Genomic DNA, 13,285 nt, shown 5'->3' with positions numbered 1-13,285 from the left:
AAAAGACCCAGGAAAAAGCATGTAATTGGCCAAGCCTAAGTCCCTTTGGTTTGGTGTATACCTTGCTGACATGTGATTTTTTTTCTGACCTTTTAATTGTGGCAAATTTGGTGGGTGTGAAAACATATGCTCTAACCACTGGATGCACCGGCCAGGGCTAGATATCTATTCATAACATGCCAGAGGTTCATGCTCTCCACTGGACTTATGATGGATTTTTTGTTAACATTGGTCGCCTGGTGAAGATAGTGCTTGTCAGGTTTCTCCCTTGTGTAGTTACTTTAAAAATTTCCCTATGCTCCCCTCCTTGGACACAAGCCACTAAGTATAGCCCACACTTCGTTATGAGAATTCCCCTAGAACTTACTTGCAGTATTGGACGTTTGTCTGTCCTCTCCCATCACTCATTCATTTATTTATTTGCTTATTTATTTTTATGTCAGTGTGGACTTACTTATATATATTTTTATGGTTTAGGTTATAAATTATGTTATTCATTTTGTTGCTCAAGTTGTTCTCACATTGGACGAGCTCTTTCATTTGACTCCGTGTCCCTTTGACATACTTCAGTTGTTTCTTGAGCGCTGCCTTACTTTCTGACGCTGCACGATGCTCCAGACTCATCGTGTTTTCCATGGGCCACCCCAGACTCAGCTGTTTGTTCAAGGATCCTCATTCCTTTCACTGGAACGCTGTTTTAAACTGTTTCTCTTTCTCTGTTGAGATTCCCTGTTTGTGAAATCATTGTCATAATATTTTTCTTTATTTTGGCATACTTTTAATTATTTGAACATGTTTATAATCGCTGTGTTGCAGTCTTTGTCTGCTAACTCCAGCATAAGACTTCATTCAGACCGTTTTGATTGACGGCTTTTTTCCTAAGCATGGTCATACTTCTCTGTATGTCTCATAATTTGTTTGGGATTTTTTTGTTTGTTTCCTCTCCTGTTCTCTGTGTGAGTTCATGCCTTTTCTATTCTTTTCTTGTGGTTTTACTGGCATATTTAAGTGACAGTCCTAGAGCTTATTTAAACCCCTGCCTGGATCCAGAAACCTGTTTCATAACTAATAATCTCTGTTGCTTTCCAAGCACCTAATGAACAATACATCTGGGACTTAACAGGCACTTAGAAAAAATAATTTTAAAAAATAATAACCCTTTAGAATATATAACCCTATGAATCCTATGAATCCTAATTGTACTTTTTAACCACGTGGTTTGTCTTCCACTGTGTTCTCTCAGAGACAGGGAAGAGCGACTGGCCGCACTCACAGCTGCTCAGCAGGAGGCTATGGAGGAACTACAGAAAAAAATCCAGCTCAAGGTGGGGATATTGTGTATCTTTTTTTTTTTTAAATCCTCACTAGAGGATATTTTTTTCCATTGATTTTTTTTTTTTTGGAGAGAATGGAGGGGAAGGAGGAGGAAGAGAGGGGGAGGAGAGAGGGAGAGAGAAACATTGATGTGAGAGAGAGACATGGATTGGTTGCCTCCCACCCGTGCTCCAACCAGGCCGGTGGATGGAGCCTGCAACCAAGGTATGTGCCCTTGACCAGAACTCGAACCTGCAACCCTTTGGTCCGTGTGCCGATGCTCTAACCACTGCGCAAAACTGTCCAGGGCAATACTTACTCTTTTCCAAATTTATTTGACTATGGGACCTCTTCCACAAAGCTCTTATTAATATCCCATGGTGTAGCTCCATGGAGCACACTGTAGGAAACGTAACTGTCCATGCAGGAGACTAAAGGGCTTTATGTAAATTCTTGTCCTCACTGTTGAAGTTAACATTGAATTAAGACATTGTGCTATTATTTTAGAAGATTTAATGGAAATATTTTTTCAAGTTATCAGCTTAATTTGAGTAACTGTTTATATTCTCACGCTCTGACTTCATCTACAGCATGATGAAAGCATTCGAAGGCATATGGAACAGATTGAACAAAGAAAAGAAAAAGCTGCTGAGTTAAGCAGCGGACGACACGCAAACACTGATTATGCTCCCAAACTGACCCCTTATGAGAGAAAGAAGCAGTGTTCTCTCTGCAATGTACTGGTGGGTTGTCATTATCAATATTGTGAAGATATAATTTATTACTAGAGTTTATTACACTATGAAAATATACTCTCCCTGTTTTTTAAAACTCACACTAAGGCATCTGCTGAGTACCATGAATTTCTTTCCTCATTTTTATGCAAAGTAAATAGTACAAGAATAGTATCAGCATTTAGGAGTAGAAGTGCATGCGGAAGCACAAACTTCTGCTAGGCTGGAAGTGTACCTGCTTAGTGCTAGCCCGAGGCAATGTGTTTGGGTATTGGTACCGAAAAAGAAAAGGCATGTCTTCAGTGCTAAAACTTGAACCTTAATGCCTAGAGGAAATGATGTCCTGTTAAGGTTGGCTGTAATGACATGCCTTTTTTCACCATGTCTATTCCAGAGGATTCTCAGAATTGCATTCTAAAGAAGACATTTGTAAGCCTAGTATGTAAATGCTTGAGTGATCTCAGCTTGCATATGGGACGCTGGGTTGGCTGTGGAACGTTAAAATGAGATGTAATTCTGTGCTGATTACATTGCTTGGATCATGTGCTTTTAGATCTCGTCAGAGGTGTATCTGTTTAGCCACATTAAAGGGAGAAAGCACCAGCAAGCCGTGAGAGAGAGTAGCAGCATCCAAGGGCGAGAGCTCTCAGACGAGGAAGTGGTGAGTTTCACTTTTTCATTTACACATTTATGATGAAAAAAAGAAAGAAACCAACAAATCACCTTGGTTATGTTTCTGAAAAGAGCAGTACTTCCTCAGAAAGAGCCTCAGGCAAGTCCTTAAGGAGATATTCCAGAAGAAGACGTTGTTATAAGAGATGGCAGCTCCATGTGTGCTATTGCCCATGAAGACCTTCCAGTGGGACGGGACGTGGGGTTGGAAGACAATGATATTGATGATCCTGACCCTACGTTTGTTTGCGTCTTAGTTATTAACAGAAAGTTTAAAAGTAAAAAAGAATTTGAATAGAAAAAAGTCCTATAAGGGTATAAAGAAAGAAATATTTTTAATAGCTGTATAGTGTGTTTGTGTTTTAAGCTACGTGTTATTACAAAAGGTGAAAATATTTTAAAGTTTATAGAGTATGAAAGTTACAGAAAGCTAAGGTTAGTTTATTCTTGAAGAAAGATAATTTTAAAAATAAGCTTAGTGTAGCCCAAGTTTTCAGTAATGTCCTAGACCTTCACACTCACTCACCACTCACTCCCTGACTCACCCAGAGCAACTTCCAGCCCTGTATAAACTCCATTCATGGTAAGTGCACCATTTTTATCTTCTATGCGTATTTTTACTGTACCTTTTCTGTGTTTAGATATGTTTAGATACACAAATACTGGCCATTGTGCTACAGTTGCCTCAAGTATTCAGTACAGTAACTTGCCTACAGACTGTAGCCTTGGAGCAGTAGGCTATTCCATACAGCCCACGTGTGCGGCAGGCTGCATCACATAGGTGTGTGAGTGACTCTGTGATGCTCAGTAACAGTGAAATCGACGTACAATGCATTTCTCAGAATGAATTGCTGTCGTTAAACGATGCATCACTGTAGTTATTTTTAGTTATAGCCTCTTCGTCCCGAACACAAGTGTGTAATATAACACACCAGTTGTATAGTATAGGAAGGCAATTTTGTATTTCTCACGTGTAAGTTTCATTTTTAATCAGTGAAGGTATCTATAGTACACATACTTGTTCTACTTACAGTTATTACTTGTCATTTGTGATGTCTTTATATCATATACATCTGGTCTGTGACCCTTCTTCTTTGACATATAAGATTTTATTTATACCACCTCTGACCTAATAAAGTTGTACCTTTGACCTTATGCATTTGACATATCAGATAACTTACTCTTGATCTTTGACACATTTTGTTTTAAGCCTGTTAAACATAATAGGTAGCTGCCCCGGAAGAAAGGTTTAGTGTTTTGTGTTTTTATCTTAATTTGACCAGGAAATTCTTTTTGTTTCTTGACCCTTCACAAAAAAAGCTGTTTGATGTTTGATTTTTTTTCCTCTTTCATCATCTTAGAATCCAAATGATAAAAGTATGTGATTTTTAAAGGTCAAAACAAATGGGTGCTAGTTTAAATACATTCCTAAATTTAATTTTTCTTGTGTATTGCTGGAGAAATAATGAAGTTTGTTTTAATTAAAACTCAGATTTCTTTGTAGTTTGGTCTTTAATTCATCTAAAGAAGCTGATAATGATTTTCGTGGAAGTTGTGTGAAGTATATAAGTTCTGTTTGTTAGCCTGTATACATAAATATAGTGAAAATAATAGTCTTTCATTTAATTCATGGAAAGTATGAAAAGGAGTTTTATGAAGGATCTTAAGTTAACTATAGTTTATTGGATGTTTACAACCAAGAGTCGTTTTATGAATCCCAAATTAGTGTATACAACTTTGAAAAATTATGCTAACTAGATGATTGAAATAAAAAATGAAATTTTAAATTAGCAAAAACATAAAGCCATCACTGTATTTAGTAAAATAAGAAGTTGATCTCTTTGTCTAGAGTGTGTCTAGCATTGAAGTGGAAGAAGTAGTAGATGTCTCCCAGAGTTGATGGCAGCCTGGGAAATAATAGATAATTCTTAACAGATTCATTCATTTCCTTACCTGCTTCTCTTTGTTAGTAGAAGCAGAAGCATTTACTCTCTTGTTATAATCATGTTAAGAAAACATCTTGTTTGCTTTTCAACAGATAATGAAGTCAGATGAACAAACTGGGACTCACTTAGAATACATCATTTTTTCCCCAATACCCCAGTAGGTTGCATTTAAAGTTAGTTTGAGAAATAATCTGAAAAGTCTTACCCTTTCTTACAGAACAAAGCTTCCATTGCCCTCATTTTCTCTTTAAGAGGATGTGAGAATGTTTATAGTTGTGTGTGTGAGAGAGACAGAACTCTAACATGCATGTGGAGTCAGCATGTAGTCCACACACATATATGGCTGATTGTTATTAATATATTTCTTGCAACTTTTGGAATTCTTATGGTGGGAAATTTACTTACAGTATAACTAGGATGTGCAGAGACTACATAGCTATCTATTCATAGCTGATTTAGTCTCCTTTATTGGTTCAAGGAAAAAATTTTAACTAGTTCTAAACCTTAGTTTGATCCAATAATTTTAAAAGTTCTCTAGTTAGTACACACAGCCTCTTTTGTTTCTGTTTTTTTTTTTCTTTTTAATCCTCACCCGAGGATATTTTTTCCGTTGCTCTTCAGAGAGAGTGGAAGGGGGGGGCAGAGAGAGAAATATCAATGTGAGAGAGACACATGGAGTGGTTGCCTCCTGCTTGTGCGCCAACCAGGGCCGGTGATCAAGCCTGCAACTGAGGTACGTGCCCTTGGCTGGAATCGAACCCAAGACCCTTCAGTCCACAGGCTGACGCTCTAACCACTGAGCAAAACCGGCTAGGGCATCTCTGAGTTTCTGACATAACCTCTCTTCTGGCCCCTTGAAGGCCTCCACCCACCACAGGGTTCACACCACATAAGAGTGAGGGCATTTGGGAAAGCTAAACTGCAGGGCATCTCTTCCTGACACGTGGCGCGACTCTACAAATGGAGGTGCCAGGGACAGATGGAGGGACAGTTCTTTTGAGAATAACATTTTTGGCATTACTGTCACTCACTTAACACACCTATCTTCATTGGGAAAGACAATGTTTTCCTTTATTTAAAAAATATATATTTTACTGATTTTTAGAGAGAGAAGGGAGAGAGAAACATTGATGTGAGAGCATAACATCAACCCATTGCCTCCCGCACGTCCCCTACTGGGAATCAAACTAGCAGTCTTTTGGTGCACGAATGATGCCCAGCCAACTGAACCACATTGGCCAGGGTTTTCCTTATTTTCCTTTCTTGATCTCCAAATTTCTTGGGCTGAAAAGAGAGAAAATTTACTTTAATCTCTTCTTCCTCATTATTCTGACCAAGTAACCACCGTATGTGCTTTTTGGGGAAATTGTCTTTCTGGTTTTTCTTTTATTTGTGGTAAAATACATATAACTTGAAATTTCTCATTTAAACCATTTTAAAGTGTACAGGTCAGTGCGTTAAGTACATTTACCTTGTTACGCTGCCATCACCCACATCCATCCACAGAAATCTTTTCCTTGCAAAACTGAACCTCTATACCCTTTAAACAATAATTCCCGTTCTCCCTCTCCACAGGCCCTGGCAATCACCATTCTACTTCTGCCTCAGAATTTGACTACCCTGAACACCTCACATAAGTGAAATCATACAGTATTTGTCATTTTGCGAATGGCTTCTTTCACTTGGCATAATGTTCAGCCATGTTGTAGCATATATCAGATTGTTTTAAGAGCTGAATAATATTCTGTTGCCTATATATACATTATTTTGCTTACCCATTCATTTGACCAACACTTGGGTTGCTTCCACTTTTTGCCTGTTGCAAATAATGCTGCTATGATCATGAATGTTCAAATATCTGTTCAAGTGCTTGCTCTCAACTATTTGGATATATACCCAGAAGTGGATTTGTGGATCACATGGTCATTCTATTTTTAATTTTTTGAGGAACATTACACTGCTTTCCACAGCAGCTGCACCATTTTACTTTCCACTAGCCATGTACAAGGGTCCAAATTTTTCCACATCCTTGCCAACAGTGTTATTTTATGTCTTTTTGATAGTAGCCATCCTACTGGGTTGGTCAGATTTAAAATTAGCAATTAATCTCTTTGAGTGTATTTCGATTTTCTGATTTACTACACCTGTTTTGGTAAATTTTCTGGGAAATTACATGTTTTCTTCTTAAGCTTTCAAAAGTCTTACCAAAAATTTTTTCATAATATTCTTGTGATTTTTAAAGACTTCTCGTTTCTTTTTAAAAATTTTTAAACATTTTTTATTTGTGCCTTTATTTTTCTTGATCAATCTTGCAAGATGTTTCTCTATTTTATTAGTATTTAAAAGATTTCGGTTTTGGCTTTGTCATTCTTATCTATTGCTTCTTTGTTTTATATTTCATTAATGTCATTTCTTGGTTTTATTATTGGAGTTTATTTTGCTATTCTTTTTGTAACTCCTTAAAATAAATACATAAGAGCATTAGATGTATATATACTGTTAGTAGAAAAGTAGTAGAACAATTACCTACATACCCACCTCTCAGGTTAGAGAGAATCTCCTGGTAGGAAATTCTGGGGATTTTTTTGTTTTGTTTGTACGTGCTTTTGCTGTAACAGATATGTTCTCTGGGTGTAGATGTGTAGCTTGACCATTACTGTCTCAGAGAACTGAATAGGTGTTACCTACTGTCCTCTCGCTTCCATCTCTAATCGGGTTTGTTCCTCTTTATTCTTTTTTAGAATTGCCTTGGCTTTTCCTCTGCTTTTCAGTTTCTACATGACCTTAGTAAGCTAAGAAAATGCTGTTTGAATTTTGATTGGGATTGCGTTGAAATTATAGAATAATTTTTAATTAGATTAAATTAATAAGAGTAGATATCTTTTAAATACTAATTTTTTCCACCCATTAACATGTTCTACCCATGTCTTGCATTTCTGTGTGTGAATCATTTAGTAAAGTGTATAGTTTTCTTCATTTAATTGTTAAACATTTTTACAGACTTATTCTGTTTTTAAATAATTAGTGGGTTTTAAAAGTATTTTGAGTCACTTTTTATTTCCCTTTAAACAAAGAAGTATTTCTAAGGTTATAGATTAGAAGGGTGGCAGTGCCTTTTGTTTCGTTCTATGTGGGTGAGTGAATGTATTTAAAAGTGACTCTTGGATTTGACCAACATCTTGCATAGGATAGGGGCCAGGTTGATCTTCTGTGCATTGCTCAGTTTTAAAATATGTGCTGCCAAAATGAGCACTATTCTTTGTTTTTAATTTCAGCTTTTATTGCATTATGGTCAGAGAGTATGGCTGGATAGGTTCTACTTTGGGGAATTTGTTGATTTTCTTTATAGCTTAATACATTATAAAATTTTAAGAATATGTTTTCTATCTGGGTATGTATAATAGATAAAATTTGTTCATTGTTAAACAAATATTTTTACTCTCTTAACTCTTTTTGGTGCTCATTAATATCCTTTTTTCAAAAATGGGAAGACTGCTAATATACTATTATCATTTATCCACATCTCTGCATTTTTTGGTGTATATATATTACATAGTTTTATCCTCATGATCATAACTGTTTACATATTTTATCCTACTAATGAATTTTATCTTCTAAGAACATGAAACATCTCTCTTTTCTGTTTAATGCCTCTGTGTTTAAATATTACTTTTGTACAGTACCAACATTGCACACCTCATTTTGGTTAGAGAAATCTGATATGTCCTCCCCTCCCTTCTCTCCTCTGTCTCTGCTGCCCCCTTCATAGTTTTGTTTTTTGCATCTAGGTTTCTCCCTACAAAGTATACTTTTATTTTAGTTATTTTCACATCTATAAAAAAGTACCATGCTATATGTAATTCTTTTGGACTTTTTCCACTCCGTGGTATAGTGTCCAGGTTCATACAGATTGGAAATTCGTTGCTGTTTTTAAAGAGCTTTGAGGTGGACCTGCCCTACATTAAAATGCAAGTGTTTTTAAGGCTACAGTGTAATAAGTTTTAGCATTTCATACATCCATGAAACCATCATCATGATCATGATAGTGAGCAGTGAGCATATTACTCACCTCGTGTGCTGTATCCTTGCTGACTGTCTGTCTACTTAATTGTGAATTTTTAAAATTTCTCTTGGCAATTCAGTTAGTTTTTGCTTCATGTAGTTTAAAATTGTGTTATTAGGTATATAAATACTAGTGACTTTTATGTGATCTTGATTATTATGAAATAAGGTTCTTTATTCCTAGTGATAGTCTTTGCCACTCCAGCTTTCTTTATCTGGTGTGACTGTCATATAACTTTTCTATCCTTTTACTTTGTGTGTGTGTGTATATTGATCTTAGAGAGAGAGAGAGAAACATGGATTTGTTGTTCCACTTATTTATGCATTTATTGGTTGTTTCTTGTATGTGCCCTGACTGGGGATTGAACCTGCAAACTTGACATATTGGAACAAAGCTCTAACCAACCAAGCTACTCTGTCAGGCATATATTTATATTTTTATTTTGTATATGTGTATTGTGTTTAGTTTGTATTTATATCATATTTACTATGCATTTATATTTTACAATATATCTTTTTCCTAAACATTGAAAAGTTAATACACTTAAAGGGAATGTTTGTTTTGGTGACATTGAGTACAACGTGAAGCCACTGACGCCCTCAAGCCCTTGTCACCCAGGCCCCTCACAGCCGAGAAGTCCTGAGTATCTCTGAGGGTTATTGTTCCTTTGGTCTTATATTGAAAGGCTCGTGTTATTTGTGACCTGTGGTGGTATTGTTATTGGAATATTATTGAAATAATTTCTAAGCATGAAGCCTGGTGGTAATCTAACGTTCTGTGTTTGAAATCTGAGAATCCTGGAAAAACACCTCACATTGCAAGGCCTGCTTCCCTGCAGCCACACCAGCATTCGGTCCCTGTTGCAGTATCGAGCTCAGATCCTTTCCGTTTGGCAGCGTGATCAGTTAATCAGCTTGTACTCTGGGCTGCGCTTTGAGTCATCTATTAGACCTCAGATTAGATCAGAAAGGAACATCAGAATCTGCAGAAATCTTTACCTCATTTATCATCTTCACCCATCAGAAAACTGATGGAGTATTTGTAATTGTCACTGAGTGACGGGGACAGATGGTAGACAATCGTCCTTATCAGAAGATGGCCTTTTCTCTTTGCATGGCGCCTGTTTTGCAGTATTTCATTAGCTTCATTTTCCCATCTGTCATTTCTAGCAGTACAATATATAGATTGTAGTATATAAAAACATAAGTGTATCCTGTACCTATAAAAGAGAACTTAGCAGAGTTGAATCTTCTGTATAATTAAAATAGTCTATAAAGTTTGAAAAGTTGTCATTGTTGCATGTGTTTAATTTTTCAAAATGCTCTCACAAAGGCATTGTTTTGATAAAAGGCATTATGTTTCAGATTTTCTCAAATTTACTGTTTGATGAATTTATTTTTTATTTTTTAAATATATCTTGATTGATTTCAGAGAGAGGAAAGGAGAAGGAGAGAGAGAGATAGAAACATCAACGATGAGAGTCATTGATTGACTGCAGCCCGCAATCCGGGCATGTGCCCTGACCGGGAATTGAACCCTGATCACCTGGATCCTAGGTCAACACTCAACCGCTGAGCCACACCCGGCCAGGCTGTTTGATGAAATTTTAAATTTTATTTAAATGTAACAGAACTCTCAAACTTTTTATTTTTTAAGCCTTTCTTCAGCACCTGCTTGTGCATTCTGCATTCATCCAGGTGCCTGGAAGACAGATAAGTACTGTCACATGAGCTACCTCTTCAGTTCATGCTCTCTCTGATAAATTCAGTTTCACGAGTCTCTGAACACTCCTGTTTAAATATAAATGAACCACATTTTGTATATGGTGCTTTTATTTTTGAATAGCGTTTGGATAGTATATTTAGATTTTTTATTTGATATGGCTGATGCCATCCAGCAAATCGGTAGTTACGCATCAGCGTTCCTCCTGACTGGAAGACAGTTTGCCAGAATAGTTTTATGGAGAAATGGTATCAGTCAAAATAATTGTTTACTCCACATTCTTTTGGCCTTATTCTGAGTAAAATTGTGACATCCAGAGAATCATTCCTCTTTAACTTATGCAATTATTACAAGCCCTTGGTACATAGGAAGTTGAGAGAGGAAAGAGTGACGTTGAGAGAAAAGTGGGTTTTCCAAACAGTGTGAAATGCTTGCATTATTTTCTCATCTATATAGTAACTTGGCATCCCCCCTGCTCTTGAAAGTAAACTTTTGCCTCCTGAAAAATAAACCTCTTGAGCATGACATTGGATTTCTATTAAAAAAAAAAATCTTTTGATTTTCAAATAAAAATATATTTGTTATTATTGTGATGAAGCTTTGGTCTTTTTTCAAAGGAGACCTTTAAACCCTTTTGATCTAGGAGGAATAGCATCCTTAACAATTCTCAGTTCTATATTATAACATTTCAGAATAATGGGAAGCACATTATTTCCTTCGATGTATCAATGTGCCACATTTTATGAAATGTGTTTATTCTGAGGTAACACTTGAGAGAGCTCTAAAAATGGAACTAATCCTGTATTGTGTCATTCATATATCCCTGTATATCCTATTTTTAGAACTTTTACATTCTTTCTCAAAGATCATGAACCTATCTATAGCTTAATTTTTTCATGTCTCTTTTACAAAATAAGGAATTATGAGAACCTTTTGGAGGAGTTTGATAGAATATCAGGATCATAAACCTCAGTATTTAATATAGTAAATTATGTTAGAAAGAGCAGAGCTTTGGTCTAGTATGCCATAAAAGGTAATTAAAAGAGTAAGAGGGGTATAAACTCTGATGAGATCATGTCTGTATAGTATTAGTTTCCTTATATACATTTATTAGTATTTCATATTATAGCAATGTTGCTTAAATGAGAAGTCACAGTTGTGACTTAAAAACTAGACTTACATTTTTTAGTGTGCGTGTATGGAATTAGCCATCCTTAATTAGCTTTTGGTCTTTTAATATTGATTCTTAGAATGTTAGAAGGGGGAACTTTAGAATTTACTGTCTAATGTCTTTATTTTACTAGTGAGGAAACAGGCCCAGAGAAGTCACTCTGTCATGAGTTACAGAATTCACCCTGATGTAGACACTTTGACTCACACAATTCAGTGTTATTTCTAATGCATCAGCCTGTGCTTCTCTGCCTAAAGGAAAAACTGTGTCTGTTGATGCTTATGTAGAATGAACAGCATCAAATAGAATGGCCAACTAAGAGCCTTGTCTTTTTTTTTTTTTTTTTTTAATGTTTTTATTTACTTCAGAGAGAGGAAGGGAGAGGGAGGGAGAGAGAAACATCGGTGATGAGAGTCATTGACCAGCTTCCTCCTGCACGCCCCCTGCTGGGGATCGAGGCCGCAACCTGGGCATGTGCCCTGACCTGGAACCTGGCCATCTCCTGGATCCTAGGTTGATGCTCAACCGCCAAGCCCCACCTGCTGGGCAGGAGTGTATGTTTTCAATGGTGTTAGGAAGGAGAGCAGGGCCTTTCAGATAATTTTTAGTCCTGATTGATTTATATTTTGAAAAGGACTAAGGAAATCATAGATACTATGTCTTAAGAGTATATTTTGCTTTTCCTTGTGCCCATGACGTAATAATTAGAATTTTGAGTACATACAAAAAGATGAGTGTAGTTTTACCCAGTTATACTCTTTCTTCCACCGCACAGGTAAGCCTAGAACAATTGTAGCCTTATACAGATCTGCCCTCTCTTCTTTAAAGAGCTTGCTTTTCCTTGCATTTTCTTATTAGCATTAATTTTGCAACATAAATATTAATATATATTGTAGAATATTTTAGAAAGAATTTTGATCTAAGTATTTTCTGCTTTTTATATATGACAATATAAATCTTACGTACTTATTTATATATAAACTTCATTGCATAGATTTGAATCCTGAATTTTTATTTATTATTATATGATGAATGTTTTTTTAATATTACTATTGTTTAAAATTAATGACATCTGTATAGTCAGTCTCATATTGATGCATGGGCTGTAATTTATATAATCAATTCCCTACTGTTGATATTTTGTTATAAATCTCATTGCAGTGAATATATTTATAGAGAGATAGTTTGGTACTTCTCTATTTCCTTATGGTAATTTTACAGAAGTAAAATTATTTAAAGTGTCTTTTTCTTTCTGAGCATTTTATTAAATATTAAGCAGACTGGGGCTCTGAGACTGGTTAGCTGTTCATAGAGAACCAGTGTCTGCAAAGGCCAGCACTATAGAGAAATTGATGCAAGCAACATTTCACGTAAGAGGAGATGAGATTGCTGTGATTTTCTGATCCTAGCCAGTTCCTTGGGGTTTTCAAAAAGGATGTCATCCAGGATTGGAGCCCAAAGGTTAGGTTCTAGGGCCCAGGGCAGGGCTCAAATCGTATCAGGAATCTAAAACAGTGAGTAGGGAGGAAAAATAATTAAGCAACCAAATTGTATGGACTGTACTCCTGAGGATAGTTTACGGGAGAGGCAGGCTGCTGGCCTATGTACACAGATGTGCAAGGGTTGCTGGGGTGTACTGGATGCCAGACCCTGAGCAGCAGAT

The 13,285-nt window shown here is 36.3% G+C and overlaps 1 protein-coding gene across 2 annotated transcripts in view; it reads left to right on the top strand.

The window, feature by feature from the left end:
- SCAPER (S-phase cyclin A associated protein in the ER) overlaps positions 1-13,285 on the top strand; it is a 144,589-nt gene that overhangs the window by 35,603 nt on the left and 95,701 nt on the right. For both annotated transcript variants that reach the window (XM_016209567.2, XM_016209566.2), the window contains exons 17-19: positions 1,244-1,325; positions 1,905-2,057; positions 2,602-2,709. In XM_016209567.2, the coding sequence (XP_016065053.2) occupies positions 1,244-1,325; positions 1,905-2,057; positions 2,602-2,709 (343 nt within the window). The remainder of the gene's footprint in view (positions 1-1,243; positions 1,326-1,904; positions 2,058-2,601; positions 2,710-13,285) is intronic.

This window comes from Miniopterus natalensis, chromosome 22 (assembly GCF_054644295.1).
Source record: "Miniopterus natalensis isolate mMinNat1 chromosome 22, mMinNat1.hap1, whole genome shotgun sequence".
Lineage (NCBI taxonomy): Eukaryota > Metazoa > Chordata > Mammalia > Chiroptera > Miniopteridae > Miniopterus > Miniopterus natalensis.
The sequence above is the reverse complement of the archived record's forward strand: the minus strand, read 5'-3'. Positions and strand labels throughout refer to the sequence as shown.